The sequence below is a fragment of the Cricetulus griseus genome, assembly GCF_003668045.3.
Source record: "Cricetulus griseus strain 17A/GY chromosome 1 unlocalized genomic scaffold, alternate assembly CriGri-PICRH-1.0 chr1_0, whole genome shotgun sequence".
Classification (NCBI taxonomy): Eukaryota; Metazoa; Chordata; class Mammalia; order Rodentia; family Cricetidae; genus Cricetulus; species Cricetulus griseus.
This window is the reverse complement of record NW_023276806.1, coordinates 33039112-33064151: the sequence shown is the minus strand read 5'-3', so window position 1 is coordinate 33064151 and position 25040 is coordinate 33039112. Positions and strand designations below refer to the sequence as shown.

At 36.5% G+C, this 25040-nt stretch overlaps 1 protein-coding gene across 1 annotated transcript in view; it reads left to right on the top strand.

Moving 5' to 3' along the window:
* LOC100762108 (bifunctional heparan sulfate N-deacetylase/N-sulfotransferase 4) overlaps positions 1-25040 on the top strand; it is a 274005-nt gene that overhangs the window by 208355 nt on the left and 40610 nt on the right. Inside the window, exon 6 of the mRNA XM_027395414.2 lies at positions 19579-19761. Coding sequence (XP_027251215.1) covers positions 19579-19761 — 183 coding nt within the window. The remainder of the gene's footprint in view (positions 1-19578; positions 19762-25040) is intronic.

The window sequence follows — 25040 nt, the reverse complement described above, 5'->3', positions numbered from 1 at the left end:
GTAATAATACTGTATCTAACTAACTATGGACAGAAACTGGACTTCAATAAACCTAATTGTTTAAAGCTTTTTGAAAACTAAGACTTTCAGTTAGTTTTAGAATCTTCATCTGTTCGTCATTTAATCAATTACCAACATGTTGAAGCAATTTTGTAAGATTTAGCCTTGGAAAAATATTAACCTGCGCCTGCCCTCTTTTTGGTGGCTTGGGTAAACTCTGCTGAAGCTGTCATAATCACTAAGCACGCTGAAATGAAGCCTCTCTGGATGTTATTTCTGTGTGGGACTTTTCACCATTAGTAAAGTTTAATTAAATTCTGGTATAAGTAAAGTTTACTAACCTTCTAAAGTGGATAGTAGAAGAGTTGATAGCTTCAGATAAGAAATCAGGTAACAATCAGACAAACTGGATAAAAAATTCAATCTCTTTTGCCACCATAAAAGCAGTAATGAACAGCTCAAGAGTACCCAGTGAAAACCAAGTGGAAAATTCATAGGCAGAGAGAATGCCATTTCTCTTGCTCACTACCTGTCCCAAGGTGGAAATGCTAATTTGCAGGAGAGGGGCATAAATTTGCTATCTTAACAAATGAGCAGAATAGGATACAGGAAATGAGATACATTTCTAAAGAATTTTAAGATACCAATTTAATAACCTAGATAGTTTTTGTTTTCATTGCATAGAGTAATTATTGAATGTAACCATGCATGGATGTCTACTTGTTTTGGTGCCAAATGATCATACAGTCTGTTCTGGATAGCATCAGTTAAATGCTAATTTTTGCTACCAGTCTACAGTTCTGTAGTGAACCCTATGGAAATATGTGAAGATATGTATTTTCTTAAACAGTTCTGATACTGTTCATTATCTTCTCCTGAATGATTTGCAATACAGTCCTACAGGCTGTATTTGTTCCAAGTTTGTTGGTTTCTATACTCCTGACTTCATTCTTTACAATAAAAGCATCATGTTTAGAGATGGGAAGCTCAGTGAGTAAAGTGCTTGCTGTATACACAAGAAAACCTAAGAATCTCCACAAACCATGAAAAAGGGCAGATGTGATGGTACAATTTGCAGTTACAATGCTTGAAAGAGAAATCACTAGGCTCAGTTCCATGTTAGTAAAACCCTGTTTGAAAAACAAGAAAGAAAAAAAAAAGAAAAAAGAAAACACCCCCAAACAAGCAAACAGAAAATCAAGGTGAATGGCTGCACAGGACTGGTAACTGAGGTTATCCTCTGGCCTACATACAATACATGGACACTGATACACTTATACCTATAATTTCTCATCCCCCAGATTTTCATGCTTCATATTTGAAATATGCTAATTTTCACAGTAAACCCACAGAAAAGAACTTACTATGGGTATTCAAAGGATCTGACTGACACTTAGATATTCTTTTTGTTTTTAGTTTGAATGACTTTTTAAAATAATTTTATTCCATACAATATATTCTTGTTATGGCTTCCCTACCCACCAAATTCCATGCCTTCTTTCTCTTTATTTAGAAAAAAACAGGCAAACAAATGAGAATAAACAAGCAAGCATAAAAGAGAAAACACAAGAAACACAGATATACACATACAACCTGGAAGAAAGAATTATATGTGCAAGGGAGGTTCAAGATCATGTTTGGGAAACCCACAGAGACTGCTGACCCAAGCTCATGGCAGCTCACAGACTTTAGACCAACAGATGAGGAGCCTTCATGGAACCGAACTAGGCCTTCTGCATGTGGGCAACAGTTGTGTAGCCTGATCTGTTTATGGGACTCCTGGCCATGGGACCAGAATCTGTCCCTGGTGCATGAGCTGGCTTTTTGGAGCCCATTTTCTATTGTGGGATGCCTGGCTGACCCCTGCTGTGGGGGCAGGTTCTTGGTCTTGCCTCAATTTGATGTGCTAGGCTTTGTTGACTTCTCATGGAAGACCTGACCCAATCTGAGGAGTGAATGAGGGCTAGATTGGGAGGAGGTATGGGGGAGTTGAAGGAGATGAAAGAGGGGGAACGGTGGTTAGTATGCAGAATGAAAAAAATTTAAAATAAAACTGAATCCTCCATAATCTAGTGTTTCAGTCCATCATCTAGTATGTAGGTACTAAAAACCTTTACAAAGTTTTTGTGAGTTCATGATATTTTATTTTTTACAATTTCATGAACTTAAAAATTAGATAACAACTCTGGTACTTGTGGATTTCTTTGCCTTCATTATCCTTCATCAATTATTTCTCAGTTTATATATATATATATATATATATATATATATATATATATACTTTTTCAATAGTTTCATACAATATGTTTTGATTATATTCCCTTCCTCTCTTCCAGCTCTTGCCAGAACCATTCCCTCTCCCCTCCCATCTGCTTATCTTAGGTTTCTATTGCTGTCAAGAGACACCATGACCATGGCAACTCTTAGAAAGTAAAACATTTAATTAGGCCTGATTAACAGTTTCAGAGGTTTAGTTCGTTATCTTCATAGTGATGTGGTGGAGGAGGAACTGAGAGTTCTACATCTTGATCCTCAGGTCGCAGAAGCAGCTGTGTACCTAGCAGAGCTTGAGCGTCTATGAGCACTCAAAGCCCTCACCAAGAGTAACACACTTCCTCCAACAAGGCCACACCTACTCCAATAAGGCCACACCTCCTTATAGTTCTTCTACCCTTCCCTCTTCTTCCATACTTCAACTTTCCTCATAACCCTTTATATCAGAGCACTATATCTCCCCTCTTTCAGAAGACACTCCCCATAGTCTTTTAGTAAGTGACTTACCTCTACACATATTTTAAATAAAAACACAATATCTGAATATATGTAGATAATTTCCATACCTGATAGAAAATATGTGATGATTGCCTTTCTTAGTCTGAATTACCTTACCCAGAATAATTTTTTCAATTCTATTTATCTCTCAATTTCATAATTTAATTTTTCTTAATGGATGAATAATAGTCAATTATGTCAATAAACTACATTTCTATTTATTAGTGATGGACATTTACACTGTTTTCAATTCTTACTGAATTAATGAAAATAGATGAGCTGGTGTCTGTACAGTAGGATACAGAGTCCCTTAGGTACATGCCCACATGTGATAGAGCTTGATCATGTGATACATTTTTTTTTGGTTTGTTTGTTTTTCAAGACAGGGTTTCTCTGTGAAGCTTTGGAGCCTATCCTGGCCCTTGCTCTGGAGACCAGGCTGGCCTCGAACTCACAGAGATCCACCTGACTCTGCCTCTCAAGTGCTGGGATTAAAGGCATGCACCACCAATGCCCAGCTGTGATACATCATTTTAGCTTTGCTTTTGAGATACTTCCATAGTCATTTCCATAGTGGCTGGGTATGTTGCACTCCTACAAGCAGTGAATAAGTATTCCCCTTTCCCTAAATTGATATTCATTTGTTTTTGGTTTTGTTATTGTTTGTTTACTTTTTATTTATTTATTTTTTAATCTCCATAATTCAGACTTGGGTAAGATAAAATTCATAGTAGTTTTAACTTGCATTTCCCAAGTGTCTAAGGATGCTGAATACATTTCTGAAGGTGTCACAGCCATCTTATACAATCTTGGTGACAACCTAACCTATGCCATTAATCTGGGATTCTTCTCCCTCATCTTTGACTATACTTTAAAGATTTCCTTTTTTAAGGTTATTGAGCATTTCCTGTATGTTCCTTGTCTTTTTTCACATTCTTTTTTTATTTTGTCCAGATCTTCTACTTTATCTTCAAGTCTTGATATTCTATCTTCTGCTTCATTCATACTACTTAGAAAACTTTCCTTTGAGTTTTCTAGTTGTTTTGTTTTTCAATTCTATTTTCAGTTTAGTTTGAGACCTCTTTTATGTTCTTATCTCCTGATTGAATTCGGTCCTTAAATCCTGGATTATCTTTGTCCATTCATGAGGTGTATGTTTGTGTTTTCTTGGGTATTATTCAGGAGCTTATTCTCTTTAAACTCTTTCTTCTTAATTTTATTGAGCACTTTATTTGTGTCTTCTTCAAAACCCCTGAGTTCTTTGTTGAAGTTTATGATTTTTCTTTTAAGTTTTGTGTGCTGGTGTTCATCTATGTGATTCTTATTTAAAAATATGTCTATAATACTCATAGGTTTTGAAGAGAAGATTCTTGTTTGATGTTTCATATTGTTTGTATATTTGCAATCAGATCTAGGTATGTGGGCTTCTTTTGTTAGTTATAGGTCTGATATGGACAGAATGGGTTGGTGTAACACAAATAAATAAAGACACAGAGGCTAACATTGTGGTTCAAACTTCAGGCTGAATATCAGAAAAGCAAAGCAGCTGGACACTAGTTTCTTACCTCTACCTCAGGGTGAATGGGCTGATCCTGTTTCCACGAGCTCTCACCAAACCTCAGACTGTAATCTCTCCTCAGTGTGGCTGGAGAATGAATATCTCTTACTGACTTTTTGTTCCTGTCTTTTATACCCATCTACTGCTGAGATTAAAGGTGTGAACTATAATTCTTTTTTAAACTGATTCAATCTTGTGTAGATCTGGGTGATCTTGGACTCACAGAGGTCTATCTACCTCTTAATCCTAAATCCTAGAATTAAAGGTATGTACCATGACCTACTAGCTTCTGGCTGCTGGGATTAAAGGTGTGTATCGCCACTGCTTGATCTCTATAGTTTGAGGCTGACTTTGATTTTCTGAATCCTCAGTCAAGCTTTAATGAATCATGAATAATATATCACTATAGGTTGAGGCAAAAGTTAGGATATGAGAGTGGGCTTGCATAGAGTTGGAAATGGCTTGGATGGAATGAAGTTTGGTGGACAGAGTGGGCCAGATGTTCCTCCTGAACCAAACCTGGAGTATAGTGGTAGATCTGCTGATTAGAAGGGTTGGATGTGGCAGAGAAGGGGGCTATGGATTAGGAATAAAATGTGTCCTGGTAGAAGTCTAGATATTGGTTGTGAAGCAGATTGGACTGAGTAGACCAGGCCAGGATATGGGATTCAGGTAACAGTTTGTAGGTTGAAGAGAAGGCATGTATGAGTAGAATAAGGGACATTCACCTGCCTAGACTCTGAAGAAAGGTATGGGCTATCTGCCTGGATGGGTGGAGAGGTTGGGTGTGACACAGAAGGGACGTGAGGGTGGTGAAAGGTAGGTGTAGATGTTGACTGTAGAACAGGCAGGGGTGGGTCAGGAAAACCCAGCACACTGGATGTGGTAGATAAGGCTAGACCCTAGACAAGAATGTGAGAGACTTCTCTTTGTCAAGAAAGTGGATGGAATGCAGAAGCTGTAACTTAATTTTTAATCTCATTTGATCTATGATATAACTTCTTGTAATCTCCAGTTTTGACTGAACATTTTATATAATTCAAGGTTCTTTCTTACTTTAATAGATAGGTATATGCTTTTAATTTTCTTTTGTTATTTTTAATTGTTGCTGAAGAGTTTCTAATACACATTTTTACCTAGGACTAATTTCAAATCACACTATCATGCTTCATAAGTAGTGTAAATAAATGTGACACAACATGACCATTATTCCAGTCAATCTCTTGTGATATTTCTATTACTAATTTTAACTCACTTACTCATATTATACAGCTAATTAAAATATTGTTGATATTATTGCTACATATAATTGTATTTGAGCCAAATAGGAATAAGAACAACAAAACATGTTTTTGTTTTTGTTTTTTTTAAAACTTCTTGTTTCTCATAAGTAGCCTCGGAAAGGTTTTCCCTTATTTTTGTCTCTGAAAATGTTTACTTCTCTTATGCTTTTCTCTTCTCTTTTTTTTAGAGAGGGAGACTGGGGGTTGCTGGAAATTGAACCCAAGGACTCCTATATGCTAGGCAGTACTCTAGAACAGAAATATACCACAATGCTCTCCTTCACTTTTTTCTGTCTTATTATTATTTCTGTTTTTCACTTTTTATTTAAATTAAAAACAATCTTATTTTACATATAACCCCCCATTCCTCCTATCTTCCCTCCACCATCTCCCCATCCCACCTCCCACCCACTCCTCAGAGAGAGTGAAGCCTCCCATGGTGGATTATCAAAGTCTGTCACATCATATGGGGCAGGACTGAGGCTCTTCCCTAGGCATCTAGGCTGAGAAAGTATACCTCCATAGGGAACTGGCTCCAAAAGCCAGTTCATGCACTAGTTCCAATGCCAGTGGCCCCATATACTGCCCAAGCCTAAAACTGACAACCACGTTCAGCGGGCCTGGTTCAGTCCTATGCTGGTTCCCCAGCTGTCAGTCTGAAGTCCATGAGCTCCCACTTGCTCAGGTCAGCTGTTTCTGTGGGTTTCTTTTTAGCACACAAAGTAATGGGTTTCACTAAGGCACTTTCATAATTTCATACAAACTTCTATTTTGTTGGTCCTCCCTCACTTTCCCTCCATCCTCCCCTTCCCCCAATGCTCCTGGTCCCCTTCTTCATCTCTCCATTGCTCCTGCCCTCCTTTCTCCTCTCATGCACCCCCATTTAACATTCGTGTCACGTGTATTCTGTTGTGGAAAACATGTGATATTTGTTTTGGTGAGTCTAGTTCACTTCACTTAATATAATAATTTCCAGTTCCACTCAATTAGTTAAATCAAATTCCCAATGACATTCTTTATATAACTGGAAAACAAATCCTAAACTTCATGTGAAACACAAAGACTCCAAATAACAAAATAAATCTTAAGCAAAATGAACAGTGTTAGAGGATTCACAATAGTTAATGATGAATTGTACTACAGAGCCATAATGACAAAGACAACATGGTGCTAACTCAAAAGAAGATGTGTAAGACAATGGAATAAAATGGAGATCCAGAAACAAACCTACACAGCTACAGCTACCTCATTTGATAAATGTGTCAAAAACACACATTGAAGCAAAACATTTTCTTCCACTGATGGTTCAGAGGAAACTATGTAGCTATATGCAAAAAATGAAATCATACCTATGTCTTTAACCCTGCATAAAAGACCTGGAATATAAAGCATAAACCGCTGAAATTTCTAGAGGGAACTTCATGGAAAACACTTGGAGATGGAAGCACAGGTGAGATTTTCTGAAAAGAAGTCTAGTGCAAAGAATTGATAAATGGGATGACATATATGTAAAAATCTTCTGCTCAGCAAACCAAACTATCAAAGTGATCACTTAGCCTACAGAATGGGAAGAATCAATACAAATACCTCAGGTAGAAAGCTAGTATCCAAAGTATATACAGAACTGTAAAAGTGAAATACCAAAAACAAAAGAAAACAAAATTTTGAATAAGAAAGTTGGCTAATGAAGTGAACAAAGAGTCCAGAAAGAAGGGGCACAATATCTAATAAATAGTAATAAAAGGCTTGATATTCTTAGCTGTCAGGGAAATGTAAATTATAACCATATTGAGACTCTTCTCACTTTAATTAGAATATTTATCATCAAGAAAATAAATGATAGCAAATGCTTATGGGAATGTAGGAAAGAGGAAGACATATTGACTGCTAGATGTATAAACCCATGCAGCCTCTATGGAAATCAGTGTGGAGGTTCCTCAGAGATCTGAAAATAAAACTGTCTTATGATCCAGAAATGTTACTGTTGGGTTCAGTTAGAGTTTCTGCTGCTGTAAAGAGACACCAAGATCACAACAATAATTACAAAGGAAAACATTTATTTGGGGTGCCTTACAATTCAGAGGTTTAATCCATTATCTTCATGGTGGGAGCAAGGTGACATGGAGACAGCCAAGATGCTAGAGAAGGAGCTGAGAGTTAGACACCTTGATCACAAGCAGCAGTAGTAGTCATGTGCCACACTGTACATAGCTTGAGCATGTGAGACTTCAAAGTCACAGCTACAGTGACACACCTCCTCCAGCAAAGCCATACCTACTCCAACAAGGCCACACCTCTTAATAGTGCCACTCCCTAGGTACCAAACACTGAAACACATGAGTCTATGGGGGCCATGCCTATTCAAACCACCACAGATATATAATTATACCAAGGATTTCTGTGTCCTCCCATAGAGATATGTGCACATCAATATTTACTGTTGTCTCTTTAAAAACAGCTGGAAAAGAGGAGCAGCCTAAATGCTGATTGACAAATGAGTATATGCGAAAAAGCAGTGCATATAAGCAGAAGATCACTGAACTTGAAAGAATGAACTCTACTTTTGAAAGATAATTTTGTCAGACATAGGATTCTAGATTGGTGGTTCTTGTTTTTATATGTTAAATGTGCTACTCTTCTCTCTTATGTTAACACTGTTTCTTATGAAAACATACAATGTAATTTGCGTCTTTGTACCTTTAGGTAAAATGCTTTCCCCTGACTTTGCTGGAGTGACTATTGTTTATGTTGTTACTTACAAAGAAAATTCAGTATCTAACATTTCAAAGAATTTTCTATCCTTGACTTTCTTTCTCTTTATCCTCTCATTATAAATATGCTAAATTTTGATGCATTTGCACAGTGTTAGTTTGTTCTTTCTTTTCTTTTTTTTTACCTTTTTCATGATGTAGGTATGTGTGTTTTTGTGTGTGCATATGCAAGTGTGTTTCTCTTTGCACTTTAATTTTGAGAAAATTACTTTACTTCTCTTTAGGCTCACATTTTCTTTCTTTGGTCATAGTGATTCCATTCATGAATCATTCATTCACTATCCCTTGCCTTGGGGGATCTCCTCCTGCTCATACTTACATGCAAAACAACTCAAGATATTTCTTGACCCCCCAAGAAACTCATGCTTTCCCAAGAGCTTGAACAATAAGAAAAATATTTTAAGACATATCCTATCTAATTTAAATTTGAATCCTAATTTAATAATCCATTTTCCCTTTTCTCCACCACAACACACCAATCAGCAAAGGGAAGTGTTGCAGCAGCATCAGAAGGTTTTCATCATGTCTTCTTCTTTTCTGAGAAGAGTGCACTGCACACCACTCTCCTCAGCACTGACATTCCTCAGGAGGCTCTTCTGACATTTGAGAGGTTGAGAGGTATGGGAGTCCTACAGAATTAAAATATGTCCAAGTGATTGTCAGTCTTCTGCAATAATGTTTAGTGAAGCAAGCACTTAGAGGCTGCTTTTGGTAAAAAGCATTGACTCATCACTTGCATCTATGTGGTAACTAAAAGCGATGAAAGCTTGGCATCACTGCCTTCATTTTGTGCTGTCTCCTTCACTTTGGGTAGCCTGCTTCCCTCTGCAGATCAGTGTGCACATCATATCAGGCATGTCTCTCTAACTCATCTTCTTTCAAGAGTGAAGGCTCAGAAATAAGTTATTGTTCTAAACTTCCATACAACTTAGATCCTAGCAAGAACAAAATCTTCTAGGGTAGTCCACCTCCACCCCTAAACTTACAGATTGTAGTTATCCACAAGGGTAAAGCTGAACCCTAGAACAGAAGTTTTGAAGAAACCATGTTGAGTCTTTCATGCCATTGATGGCACTAAGAACTTCTTTATATTACATTGTAGACCCTGAACTGAGGCAGTGATCAACCACACCCCCTTTACCAGGGTTTCTTAATTATGTATATCTCTTGATCCTTGGCTTAATTATTCCTCTATTTACTTAAAATTCATTTCAATATATTTACGACTCTTTAGAATATCTCTTCTGCTCCAATGGTTACAAAGTTTTTCAGGCTCCATCCAGGTACCTGAGGCAAAGAGTTGCACATTAACCCTGACTTTTCTTTTCATTCCAGATAGCTAATCAAGTGCAAATCATTAGAGATTTTATTCAAACCAAGACCACTAGATATTCAGGATCCTACTGTCTTTTGAATCTGTTTCATGATTCTCTCTTTCCATTATCACTGTACAGATATCATTATTATTTTTAAATATGTGCCAACAACAGCTTCCTAAACTTATAGTCTCCCCTCAGTTTTATAAAGCAGTTAGGAGATTTTCACTTATAAAATATATTTCTATCATTCCCCTACTTAAATCATTTAAAGGTTCTTTGTTGTGCCTAGGACTAAATAGCAAACTACTTAAGAATTTTAGATACCAACATGAATGATCTCTCGCTGTTTCCTGTGATCCTTTCCTTTGCATGGGCCATGTTTTGCCAACTTTAATTTCTAGACGATCCTGTTTGTTAACTGCCTCTGAAATCTGCCTTTACTCTGTCACCTGACCACAGCACCCTACCACCCATTCTTTCTCTGACATGAGCTCTTGCCTTATGTTTCCCACATAGCCTCTGTCCTAATTTACATACTTCTCTGCTCAAGAAGCCATTTTCCCAGCTGCTTTGCCCCAGGACCTACATACCACAGGGTGTTCACTATTTTCCTTTGTATCTCCATCATACTTTAAGTTCCTCTAAACAAATAACACATAACGTACTCAGTATTCTATCTCTAATTCTAATAGACTGTTAGATGCATAAAAATCATTTAATGGATATCTGTGAATTCATTAATTATTCAACATATTTTAAGATGAGTTTTTATTTAACCAAATCCAGCTCAACCCTATTCTGTGTCCTTTGAGAAATTTATGGTTATTTCAATGAGCATATTTTGTTCATCCAGTGGCAACACTACCTAGGATTATTCCTAGGGGAGTGCATTTGGCTCTTTGTGATTTTTAGGTGGCATCATTGGAACACTGTTAGAAAGAAAATTTGATCTCTTGCAAAAACAAATATACAAACACATAAAAAGTAATGCCCATAGCTCAAATGGAAAGCAAGAGTGGCAGTCCTCCATCGTAGAAAACTCAGCGATCTTTGTTCAAAATCATAACACCAAAATCTCAGTTCCAATTTGCCTAATAAAGAAAAACAAAACACAAATGCACGCCATAGTGATTCTGTTGCAAGTATGTTGCCTTTTAATGACTTAAGCCTCTATTAACTTAGAAGAAAAATGGGAAGTAGAAGTCCTGCTTGTTGAGATCCATCAGGGGCCTTCTGTTCTCTGTTATAACAGCTGCCCTATTTACTGCTGCTTTGATGAAGCTGCTGCCCAGCTTCTCTATTCAGGAAGATCAGTGTTTACATGCTAGTCAGTTCCGAATCAAAACAGTTCTGATTTGTTAATAATTCACTAACCAAATATTATGACTGAAAAAATGGGAACGCTGGTAAATAATCAAATACAGAATGGAACTTCTGCTGCATTTAGACTGATCACAGAAATGGAAAACACAAATAAAAATGTAATTTAGCAATTCATTCTGTCCTATTAAATGCCAGCTGTTTTCAGGGTTGTGGGATAGAATGTTTTGTTTTCTCCCTCATGTCCTTAGAGTTGGGAGAATAATTGGAAAGCAATTAAGTTATTCCACATTTTCTGCTGGCAAAAAAAAAAGAAGAAAAGAAAAAAGTAAGCATATGTTACCAAGGAGACATTTACCCACTCGATGCATTGTTACACACCCATCGTGTGCCTGTGTTTTAGAAGTGAGCCTACAGCAGTGGTTGACAGTAACAGAGTCCTCTTATGCAAAGAACGTTGCTTCTAGTGTGACAGCACAGGAACAGACTATGAAGAACCAAACAAATACGTGATATGGCAGAGATCAGTGCCCCCCAAAAGAAAGCAAGAGTCCAGCACATTATACTACTCCTGAGTCCTATCTGTTCCCAAATGCACTCATGGTGCTTTAAAAATGAAACAGAGGTTATGTTTAACAGTATCCTCCTATATTGATTTTTTAACTACACCCATCCATGGTGAGTCTAGTGGATAAAACATGAATTTATTCACAAATACCTCCAAAACTGAACAATAGCTTCATGTGCTAGGGATCTAACTTAGCCATTTTCAACACTGGGAACCCAGACATTTAATGTTTTTTGTCTTAACTAGAAATTGCCAAAGTCATAATATATGCAGATAATTACAGATTGACAAAGAAATATTGAATTTGCTTACAAAAGCAACTATCTATGAAATATAATTCAAATAATTCAGATATGTTTGATACAATAGCTACAATAGAAGCCTTTAATCGATGGAGGGTCATTCACTCATCCCTGGATAATCATGTACATCATATTGCTTTCCACACACACTTATCTATGATAAAATTTATTTTGTAAATTAGACATATTAAGAGATAATAATAAAATAGAGCAATAGATAATACACGTTTAATAAATATTATTTAAATGTCATGGATGATTTATTTCTGGGAATTCTCCATTTAATATTTTCTTACCATCTGGTTGACTGCAGGTAATTAAAACATCTGAAAGGAATCTACATACATAGTGTGTTATTATATTCTAAACTTACTTTATTTGAACATGTGTGATGTCTTCCATGCCATGTTTTATATTTATAAATTATTTTGATATCCCACAACTCATTTAAGTATCAGAACATACCTGAAAACTAAGTTATTGCTTTCATTTAGCTGATATAGAAACCTGTGGTTCGGGGCACCAGTGCTCACAGCCAGGCATTTTTATTCCAGACTCAAGTCTTTAACCTCCCATTGTTGCAAAGCCAAACAATGTGAATGAATTACTACATTGGCTCAAGGTTATTTGTTGGATACAGACTTCTACAGTGAATATAATATATATATATATATATATATATATATATATATGGATTTGTTATTTACTTCATTAAATTTGCTCCATTTTTTAAAAAAAAGTTTAGTTTTTCACCTACACAAGAAAAGATTTCCTTTCAAGAGTCAAGGGTATGGAATGTTCAAGCACCAGCTAGGAGCAGTGATTAAATATGAATGGTTGTGGCATTGCACATCTTATATGAAACCACAGTGAAAGTCACATGGAACACAAAAGCCCCTCTGGCAAGGGAAGCAGCCTGAGTAAGATCAATAACTGAGGTTAATTCTGAGTGGAGATTTAAAGGCATGCATAAAGCCACATTCAGAAGCCCATTTTTTCCCTCCTGATCAACACATTTGATTCTAAATTTTTCCTTTGCTTTATTCTTTCCCTCTTGCTCCCTCATCACTCTCCCTTCTCACTCTATCCCCCTTATCCTTGCCGCCTTTCTCCTTCAAAGAGTCACTTTTGGTTAACATATCTTGAAAAGTTTGTCTAAATCATTGAAATGTTTGAATAGAGAAGACAGGAGTTGCTTTCCCTTTCTATAAGCTTGGTCTGTGTTTGAGGTACACCTGATGTAAAATCTTATTACATGGGATAGGTATTTTCAGCTCCAATATTTATTAACTTGAAGTGTTTAGAGTCAGTACTAAGCTGAAAGGTTTGTGTACATTTAGATGCAGACATTAAATCTTTAATTACCCTTATTCCTAAAGCTATGTAAGTTACAGTTTATATGACTGAATTTTAAGGAAACTTCACAATTGATATATTGTTAGTTGCTACAGAAAAATCACTGAAACAATTATAATGACACAAACAGAAGTCATAAAAATCCACGGAATCTCAACAAACTTGGCAAATTTCTGGTAAATAGACAGCATATGAAAATGAACCAATTCTGGACTCCCAGGCTTTTTTTGACTTTAGTTTAAGTTTGTTTTGCTGTGCTTTGAATATTTGACATGATATTTACCCGACTCACAAGTTTATAACTATGCATTGGACCTGGTTGCTGGATTTGCTGGCATTTTCCCTGTGACTTCAGGTAGGCCCCCAAGTCTCGTTGTTGTTGTTTCCCTCTCTCTAAGTGAGGGTAGTTTCTTATTCAAACAATTGGACAAGCAAAAGAGAAATGAACCTAAAACTACTTTGCAGAGTTTTCTTAGTAAATTAACAGCACTTCCTCCAGTATAATGCATTAAGAAAACACAAAAGAGTAACCACCCATTAGGATGATATTTTTTCATTTTTGACAAGTACACTATTAATTCTAAGTAGCAGACCTCAAGGTCATGGCAATCTTTATGTTGAATAATAGACCAATATAATTATCTAGGGTTTGGCCAACTCTCCTAACTTTGGGTAATTTTATAGATGAGTACTTTTACCAAGACCCTAATTGCCCCAAACTGAAGAGGTAGGAGTGCAGCAATCATAGCTAACAGTAGTGTCACTGGCTTAAATGATTTAGCCTCGCAGCCATCCAAGTTGGCAGTGATAAGCATAGCTTTATGGTAACTGTCTTTGTGTGGTCACTGCCTACATTTAGAATAAAAGAAAAATCTAAATTACCCTTTTTATGACAATTATGAGTTCAGTGCCAAAGCCCATAAGTTGAGCCATTGGGATTCTTCCCCTGCGTTCCATCCATCTTCACATCTTAGGGGAACTAAAAGCCTAATCAATAATTTAACTAGCTAATGGACATATTTTTAAACACAATGGACTCATTCCGAAAAAAAAAGGCATGCTGTCAGAGCCACAGGGACAAAAGTAGAAACCGACTGCTAATATTAATGCTTATCTTGAGCAACCCTGCATGAACACAGCACAGGCTGCCTCAAGCAAGCTTCATGTCTCTCTGACCTGGACAGCTATTCTTTTTTCCTATAAAAGATGTACTTTACAGATGGTTTATGCTTAAAGTCAGTGTAGAACTCATAACCAAAAACTCAAATATTTAAATTATATTTGAATTAAAAATGTGTTCCATAAAAGACCACTCTAAGTTCCAAATTATGAGACTGTAATATTTTCTTGCTCCTGATATGCATGAACATGTAGCTTTCAGTCATGCTATATTTGCCATACATGCTGAAAAAGCTTGGGAACTTTTATGGTATTGACTTGGAAAATATTCTAAACCAAACCAGAAAATGTTGCTACTTTGAGCTATAGATAAAATGAGGTATTTAATTTTTGTTTTATTATTTCCTCTTCTCTTCTTTGTACATTTTGGACACTAGCAATTTTATAGCACAGAGGATGATACTATAAAAAGCAACCAATTAAATAAGGTGCCATGGAGCATGTCTATAACCTCAAGACTCAGAAGATGTAGACTGAGGCAAGAAGATGGTGAGCTCAAGTCCATCCTTAAGGGTGCACAGTGAGATCCTGTATCTGGGGTGTGGTATGAGGTCAAAAAGTATCCCATTTCTTGACACAACATCACTTTTATATTCAGTTAAAGATTATAAACAGAGTTCAATTATAGTCACTCAATATCCTATTATAAAGATGTACATACTGCTCATTAAAATCTTTAAGACCTTTTGTGTTTGTTTTCAGGCAGAGACTCATTATGTAGACCAGGATGTTTTGGAGCTTGCATTCTGCCTCAGTTTTTAGTAGTAGGATTATAAGCATGCACAGTCCTTGAACTACAAGAGGCATTGCTAATAAATCTCTTCCATGGATAATAGTTTCTGATACATAACTGTGTATCTTGCCCTCAGCCTAGAAGAAAGCTTTTGGTTCCTAATTAGTTATTAGTCTATAAAGGAGAGTATGAACTTGCTTTTATATTACTACAACCAAGAGAAGGAAGAATTTAAGCTTGTTTTTGTTTTGTTTTGTTATAATTGAGTTGAGAGACTTCAGTGTCAAAGGCAAGACAGAGGTGGTCCAGAGGCATGCTCAATCATAGAAACACAGCTGTCTCAACCTCCTGACCCCTAGAAGGCTGGCTCTAAGAGGCCTAAGGATGTCAGCACTCCAACCGTGCTCTCAAAATAATCCATCGACTAAGATGTGCTTGCCTGTCATCTGTCACATGAAGATTTTTCTGAGCCAGTTCATAGCTCTATGCTACAGTATTTTGAGATACATAGTCACATCTCTCAACAGTGTGCACCCATGTGACAAAGTCATACATATTCGAGGTAATCCTGTAAGTCATACTAAGTCAAGGTATTCTTAGTATATGCTAAGAAAATAATGATCAAAATGAGTAATTTAAAGGGACTGATGAGCAGAGAAGCAGTCACCTTCGCATAATAGTAGCAACATATTGTAAGTCAGAAAATTCATTATTTGCTATTACCTCATCCTGCATAACCCTTGATTTACCTTCTCTAAGCCTCTAGCCACAGTCTTAATTTGTTTTCTCTCTACACTTTCTGAACATTTTTTTCCTCTTAAATAAGCTATTTGTCCAGAAATGCTACGGCTAAAGTGCTCTGTCTGCACAAAAGGCCCTTTTAGCAGGCCAGATATGCACAGCTAAGCTGTGCTTGCAAAACTGTTTTTCTTAAAGTGCAGTCAATTGGCCATACAGCAGCACTAATTCGTTCCTAACCAGTAAAGCATGTGCACACAGTGCCCATCTGCCACTCTGTGCAGCCATGGAGGCTGACTGCTTGCTTATACATGCTGCTAAGACAAGGTTTAGTGCAGCCACTAGCCTTGGCTTAGGACAGCATACCTGATACCTCTGCTTAACACCAAAGTCTGTTTCCCATTCTCCAGGACTATGTCTTGTACTTCCTCTCTGAATCAAAGCTTCTCCCACATAAATCCTGGAAAAACTGCTTAGAACTAGTGTGCTGTAAGCATTCTGACATCACCATCATAATATCCAAATGCAATGATAACACTCATTAACTGTGATGTAAAAATAATCTTTAACATATTTCCAAAGTCAATTTTTATTTGTATTTTTCTCAGGCTTCAGACTACTGAAAATTCCATCTTGAAGTACAGTGATGAGGCAGGTGTTGGATTTCTAGGGTTTTATGTTATTATTTGGGGTGTTTAACCTGTGCCTCATTTTTATACTAATTGCAGTCATGGGAAAAGATAATTACCCTGAGGGACACTACCTGCATCTTTTTATTTCTCAATGGCAGGCGTGATTGACAATAATCTTACCTATGGGAGGTCTGATTATAAACACCAGGACATGTTCTGGAAAGTCCATAGCTGGATCCTGCAGTAAATTCACTTTCTACTTGGGATAAAAGAGTACTGGAGAATGGACAAACCAGTGACATGGGCATCTGAGCTTATTAAAATGATATCAAATGTATTTCAGGTAAAAAAATAAATAAATGTGCCAGCTAACATTTTAGTGACTTACTTTAAATTTCCACATACGTTACATAATCTTACTATGCAAATTACATTCTTATAAATACCCCTTCTTTTGTTTGCTCTTTAGCATATAAATCTTTGATTATACCCTCAGAGAAGGAGAAATGGAGGAGAATGGAAAGGAATGGTATTATCGTCAGATGTAACACTTCAATTCATTATCTTAACTGCTTGCATTTGAGATTCCAGAAATAAATAGGATTGTGATCACAGGTCCTCAGTAGGCTGAGACAGGAGACTTGCAGATTCAGAGCTAGCTTAGGAGAGATGGCTCCACACTTCAGAGAATTTATTGCTCTTGCAGAGGACTCCAGCATCCATGATGTATCACAACCATCTGTAACTCCAGTTCCATGGATTCCTATGTCCTTTTCTGTCCTTCATGGGCCCCAGACATGCATGCCATGCACAGACATACATTCTGGCAAAAGACTCATTCACATAAACAAAGTAAATAAATTAAAAAAAATAAAACCTGACTGGAAAAGTGAATTCCAGGCACGTCTAGGAAACTTATTAAGACTAGAGATTTAGATCAGTGGCAGAGCCAAGGCCCTAGGTTCAATCTCAAGTACCAGAAATAAGCTTTCGGTGAGTTTACTTCTGTCATTCTACTTCAAAAAAATATGCGTTCTCAAAATAATACATGGGCTTTCCCAGCATCTTCTACAGAATATTTTCTTTTCTTTTCTACTTTCCTTTTTTAAAAAATGATAATGTTAAACTCAAGTGAAGGTGCAGGGATGTGGCTTTTTGTTAGATTTGTGAATTCAATTCCTATTCTTCATTTTCCTCAATGGGGACTTAGACAAATTACTTAACTACTCTTTGATTTCATTCCTTCATCTGTGAAGGGGGTCTATAAAACTACCTGCCTTGTAAGAGTATAACAAGGATTTAATGATATCATACATGTGAAAGTTTTAAATCCATGCTTACCACAGGTTAGTTCCATATTATTTATGATACTACTTTTATAATTTGGAGATACTAAGACCAATAGGCCAAATTCTCATATTCTCCTTTTTACTTTCAAAGCTAGTGAGGTCTGGCAGATAATTTTAATTAGCTGTCCTCAGGGACCTTTTCAGTGTCCTAGTGTGACAGACAGAAAGATAACATCTTTTACAAAGTGAAAAGTCCTTCAAATTATGAAACTCATTCTTGAAATTATAATTTCCTGACAGAATATCATTTATTATATTCCAGTGGAAGACAATGCTCTTATGTTTTTAAGATAAAAGACTTCCTCTCTGGACATTTATACTTATTCTGTGAAAATATTCGATCTTGAGAACAGATGGTCTGTATTATGATCTTTGCTACATGGCTACAATTCTAATGATGCTACAATGAAAATGGTTTGGAATAGTTGCTGTGTTTCTAATTTTATTTTTCTATTCCCAAATACTATGAATAACCATACCAACATCTCTGAATGGAGAGAAACTGAACATCTCCATAAAACACTAGCCACAGATTCTTGGCTTTTACTTCATATTTGCTTACCACTCAATTCCAGACACATGTCCTAATATTATTCTTCGTGGCACTATGGAACTATTACTTTAAAATGAAGTTAATAAAGTCCTTAATTAGAATATTTGGGTTGCTCTGAAATATTAGAGATCCATGCACCAGTAAAATCCATCTAGAATTTAAAATGCTTGTGTTTGAAAATGATATGAGAATTAAAAACAAGTATAAATTATTGTTGTTAGAAAATGATTGATTTTTTTCAGACATACATTAACAATTTCTGCAACTTACATCAGGATTGTGCAGTTTCTCTTTTATTTAATGCTTGAATTTCTGCTGCAATGCCTAGTGGATGGCATATTAGGTTATTTCTTTAATAACATGAAAATTCTAGCATGGTCTTTCAATACCTGTGTCATTTTTTCCTAGTCCGTGGTATACAAAGAACAACACTGAAATGGCAGAGTATTTTTAGAGCTTACATAAGGCCTGAAAAGTTGTAAAAGATTAATGAATATGGTAGCTCTTGGCTAATGCAAAAAAAAAAAAAACTTTGCAAAATTGGTTTTTAAACTAAATTTATTTTTAAAGCATCCATCAAAACATAAAAACTGTATATATTAGTGTGCAACCTTGTAATGTTTCTATACATACATACATTGTACAATGTTTCAATCAGTTGCCTACTCCCCAAAGATTTATCATTTCTTTAACCTTTATTTCGGTAAGGAAACAAATAAAAGCCTTATTAAAACACAAAGAAACAAGTTTACTCCAGCCTGATTCTATCAGAATGCATCTACATCAGAAAAGAAGTAGAACAGTTGTTTTACTTTATAAGCTGTTTAGTTTTAGCTCCTCAGTATTTCAGAAAGTATTTGATTTGGGGTTTCATGACACTGGCTTCACAGTAGGGCAAAACTGATATTGAAACTGGAACTATGCTTCTGGTTAGAAATGAACTGATGCCAACCTCTAATTCAGTCTTAATTTAAACAGTAACTTATAGTGGCATTTCAGAAAAAAGTTAGGTAGATTCCCACCCAAATAAGTAATTGCACTTCCCTTGATACCCTGAAGCAAAGTGAGGTGTTTCCTGAATCATACACTACAACTTTGAAGAGTAAGATTATGGTATTGAGTGGTCGTTTTAATTTCTCTTTCAGATCAGCATTTTCATGACACATCTATCTAACTATGGGAATGACCGTCTAGGCTTATACACCTTTGTGAACTTGGCCAACTTTGTGCACAGCTGGACCAACTTGAAACTGCAGACTCTGCCTCCAGTTCAACTGGCCCACAAGTACTTCGAACTCTTCCCGGAGCAGAAAGACCCGCTCTGGCAGGTAACATTTAAGCCTTCACTCCATGGGGAGGAAAAACATTAGCAATGTGTTGCTGTTTAATTTGTGGTAGGAACTTATTAAACAAATACTAAATTAAATAATCATTCCCCTATCCAATTGTCATATTCTCTTCAGTAATATTTCTGTATCTCTTACAATTTAAGTGTTTATATTTGTAGTTTTTGCTTGCTTGTTCAAATCATTTGGAAGCTTGACAGTAAGGATGGTGTTTTATTGTTGGAGTTTTGACCAAGCAAATGCTTTAGACTTACATGCAATATGAGTACTGACTAGCTGCAAAATGGTTAGCTCTAGATAGCTCAGGAGACTAAAAACAGAAACAGGAAAAGAGCCTTTGTAACTCAAGGTCCTGTCCCCAAACCCGAGTATGTATATGTTCATGACACCGTACATGAAAAACAGAAAAGCAGCCTCTTTCCTATGTTGTGTTCATAAGGATTTAGTGTCTGTTTGCTGTATTTGACTTTTCTTTAAGTCTAATTTCACTAATGCTAGGCCTATCGATAAAAGAGAGACTCGACAGTTTTAGGATGGCTTTTACTTCTGATTTGACTCTATTTGAGGCCACACAGCTTGAAGGCATCAAATGTAAACTATCTCTTCTTAGCAGTTATCTAGGAAGCACTGCCTCCCACTTACTCGGTTCTTTACGCATCTGATTGCATCGACCCACACAATCAATGAGCTGGCTGCAGAGAGCAGATCAGATGTTCCCCTGCTAAGCAGTCGGTGGAAAAGTAGCATCATCATTAATGAGAAATTACTGCAAAACAGACCTTCAAAATCATCCCCATTTCCTGTCCTCAAGATTATTTTGCTTCCCTTTACTCCACGAATCACATCATACAGCGCTGTGTCTATATGCCCAGGGATTCTCTCCAACTATGTTCATTGAGGATCTGCCATGCATGCAGCAAAGCTAACTCTAGGGCATGCAATGAAGAATAAAATACTACATTTTCTCTCTACTCCAGTGGAGGATTTTTACTATGTTTTAAAATAAACTCTTGCCTCAAATCATGTCCTTGTTAGATGAATTATCAACAGCCACTCACCACATGGGCTTACAGTAGACTGCCTATTATAAGGGAAATCAATTATTTTTACACACAAATTTGCATATATATATTTATATATATATATGTATGAATTTTAATTGAAAATAGACTCATTACTCATACAATACATCCTGATCACAGTTTTGCCCATCTCTATCCCTCCAGCTCCCCACTACCACCTCCCCCCTACCAGAGGTCCACTTCCCCACCATTTCCTCTTCAGAAAAAGAGTACGGATGGCTCCAGTAGATGGCAGCTGAACGGAACAAAACAAGATACAATAGGACAAGGCAAAAGTCCTCATAGCAAGGCTGGAGAAGGCAACCCAACAGGAAGAAAAGAGTCCCAAGAGCAGGCAAAAGAGTTGGAGTCCTACTGTTAGGAGTCCCACTAAAAAATGCCAAGCTAATAGCCATAATATAATACATCAATAAAATTTAATAAGTATCTTAGATAGGCTGTTGACATATAAACGATTGGTTAGCTCAGTGGTTCTAAGCTGTAGTTTGTCTTTTAGGGGAAAATAAAGTTTCCTTAAACATCGAGATGTATTGGTTTCATATTGTTTGAACTTCCAGCAATATCAACAAAAATTTTTTAATAATATTTGGGTATCATTAGTATTGCTATTTACAGTTTAAAATTATTGATTATTTGTTTTGTGGTGCTTAAGTGTATGTGTGGATGTGGGTTTGAGTGTGCACTCCCCACTGGGTGAGTGAGGGCTATATTGTAGAGTGAAGAGTAGTAAATATATGCGATGCTGAGAGCACTTGACTTACTGCAGGAAACTGGATAAACTTTACCAATCAAACATGATGTCAGAAATGATGTTGGCAAAGAGATAATAAAGTATGTGAGACTCAGAGTTCCCCTTGCCCTGGTTGCTTCTACTTACACATTCCCATCCACGATGGCATCCAAACTGAAATGGAAATTACCCTCATTTCCTACATGTACGCAAAACCAGAATTAGTTGGTAAACATTTTACTCCCTTCTCATCACGACCTAGAATTAGAATAGACAAATAGTATATTGTTGTTGCTGTTACGAATTGTAAAAGTGAAACATTCACGAACTGTTTTGTATTCATGAGTATAACTTCTTATTTAGTACTCTTCACTTGTAGATAGAAATCAACCTCTATTTTCCTTTACATTTCAATTCACACTTTTTTTTATTACTACAAATAGAAGGAAAAAGTGCAAAATGGTAATCTTCACATCTGTTTAATTCCTTTGGTTCCTTATGTAAATTTCATTAGCACCAACTACTCTATATGTGGGATTGCTTTGTCACCTAATTAAAAAGTGCAATGTGAATATCTGCCAATAGGCAGCATGGTCAGCAGTTACAAAATATCTCATGGGAAATTGGTTCTCCCAAAGCTGCTTGACACAGATATATATATCCATGCACACATACACACACAAAAATGTAATTCCCAAATTGGCTCCACATCAGCTTTGTCTCTAACTATTTAAGAATTTTAAAATTATACTCATGGGTCCTTTTAAGGGATAAAATAATATCCCTTACTGTTTTGATAGAACAATCACTGCAGAGCATGGAATAATAATTTTCTTCTTAAACAAACATGCACACATGCACGTGCACACACACACACACAAAGACACGAACAAACAAACAAAAAAATTTCCTATTATAGGAACTAAAGCCACAAACATGGAGGCAGTGGGAAGGTCAAATTCGCACATGCTCTAATCGATGCTCTTAAGCTCTCAAGCTGTCAGGTTAGCTCAGCCTCAATCTTCCTTCAGCCACTCAGGAGTCTCACTATCAACAAACATCCAAGCATAAAGTGGAGTCTTGCTTGCTGTGAGTGCAGGGAAATGCTAAAGAGTTGTCTTCTAGGCCTCTACCAGTGTCTCCAGAGTTAGAGAGAGAGACAGATGTGGGGAAGTAAATCACAGTTTTTAATGGCAGGTGACAAGTTCTTTGGATAATTCTAAAGCAATATCGAAGCATTGGTTTCTAGTTAGAAATGATGAGATTTGAATATCCATCTTATAAACAATTCAGAAAACAGGTAACATCATCACTGTGCCTACTATTAATATTTGTCTGTTGAAGTAACAAATGAATGCTGACATAGAGTTATAGATAGTAAGAACAGAACAAATTAGGGACATTAAACCCAATCTTGGGAACAAAATAAATCCCTTGACTTATTAGAAATGAGCTTCGATGAAATCCAGGCTTTCTTATTCCTTCTCAGATACAGTTTGGTGGTTTTACGCTCAGAAAGAGAAGTCTCCTTCTATCATGGGCTCTTTCTTTGAAGCTTAGAGGAATCTGGTGATGGGTTCAGTGGGAATTAGCTAAACCTAAACTTCAGAAATAGTAATATAACAAAGGAAAGTTTTACCACCATGAGATTCACAAACTGCAATAGCTTCTTTCTGTGTTATATAAAAAAAAGCTTTGTAAATTTGTTTTCATATTTTTTAATCTCTTTAACATTTACTAGCTTATTTATAAATCAGTTACAACATTACCACCCATAATTGCAGACATGTGCCCATTTTGTAGTATATAATATATATACATATATATTACATATACTATATATACTACATATACTATATATATATATATATATATATATATATATATATATATACACACACACGCTGGAACTTCATGGTACAAAAGCCACTCTCATTTAAATCTCAAACAGATACACAGAGGTAGAGGGGTACAGAGAATAACAGAAGCAGCAGATTTGCTCCTTGTATAAAGATGCAGATGTGACGGGAAGGAAACCTAGAAACAGGAAGAAGTCCTCAGGTAAACTTGTGAACTTCCTGTGAATTTGGATTGGGTCTGTACTATAGAGCAGTGAGTTCTGAAGGTAGGTAGGAAATGACAGAAGAAAACCTTGGAAGCAGCTGTGGTGTTCCATGTTTATGAATTCAGTACTGTGGAGAGCTGAGGTAGAACTATCACAAATTCAAGACCAGCCTGAGCTACATGGGAGTGTGAGCCCCTGTTCGTTACTTTTCTCATCGCATTGACAAAATGTCCAATAGCATCACTTATTGTTATCCAATAAATAAAATAAATAAATATATTGCACTGTTCATAGTTGAGAGGATTCAGCCTGTCAAGGCAGTGAGCATGATGGAACCTAGCAGTGCACATCACAGTGGGTGGGGAGACAGAGGAAGGGGAACTAGCCTCCTTCTTCTTTCACCTTATATTCATCTTGACTTACCAGGCCAAGGCATGATAACAATGAGGGTAGGTCTTCCCTCCTCATTCAAATGGTTCAGCAAATGTCTTTACAGATATACCTTAGAGGAGTATCTCAACCTTCCAGATGCTTCTCAATCCACTGGAGTTGCTGTCTCAGCAAATTGAAAAGGGAAGAAAGAAGTAAAGAAAGATGGCTTACAGAGATAATTCCAGAAACCCCTTCACAGGACAACAAAGAACAGACAGACATAAAGTTAGGAAAATAATTTATCTCAGAGGGAGGGAAGCTCCCAATGGTGTTCTGTCAGCAGACAGTGGTGCCTCCAAAGGCAAGTGACTGAAGCTGTTTATGGGTGAGTCTAAAGAAAAGGTTATTAGTGTCAAAAAGAAAACAACATTTTTAAGCTTTTGTCTGTCTATCTTCCAGCCTTTCTAGTGAAGTGGTCAATGATTTATTTTTCTAAATAAATATTTAAATATTTTAATAATATTTTATTAACTGAAATACCTTAATAATTAACATATCTTAATTATTTTTCCAATGAAAAATTGTCTATGTATTAACTCCACTCTCCTTTCCTTACTCCACAACACCATTTCTTATACACTCACGAATGTCTCAAATATGGAAATAATTCTCCTTGTTCTTAATTGTGTAATATTTAGTGAAGCCCACCATCATTTTGATGCTACAAGCTGTCAGAGACTGTGAGAACTGAAAATGATGACATAAATCAATCATTTGCAGATACATTCTTGTTGAGCACCAAAATGACCACAGGAATACTTCCTGAGATTCAGTCAGTGAAATAGCTTACAGATATCTCCTTAAAAAATGAAAATTACAGCCAGGCGTTGGTGGCACATGCCTTTAATCCCAGCACTCGGGAGGCAGAGGCAGGCGGATCTCGGTGACTTTGAGACCAGCCTGGTCTCCAGAGCGAGTGCCAGGATAGGCTCCAAAGCTACACAAAGAAACC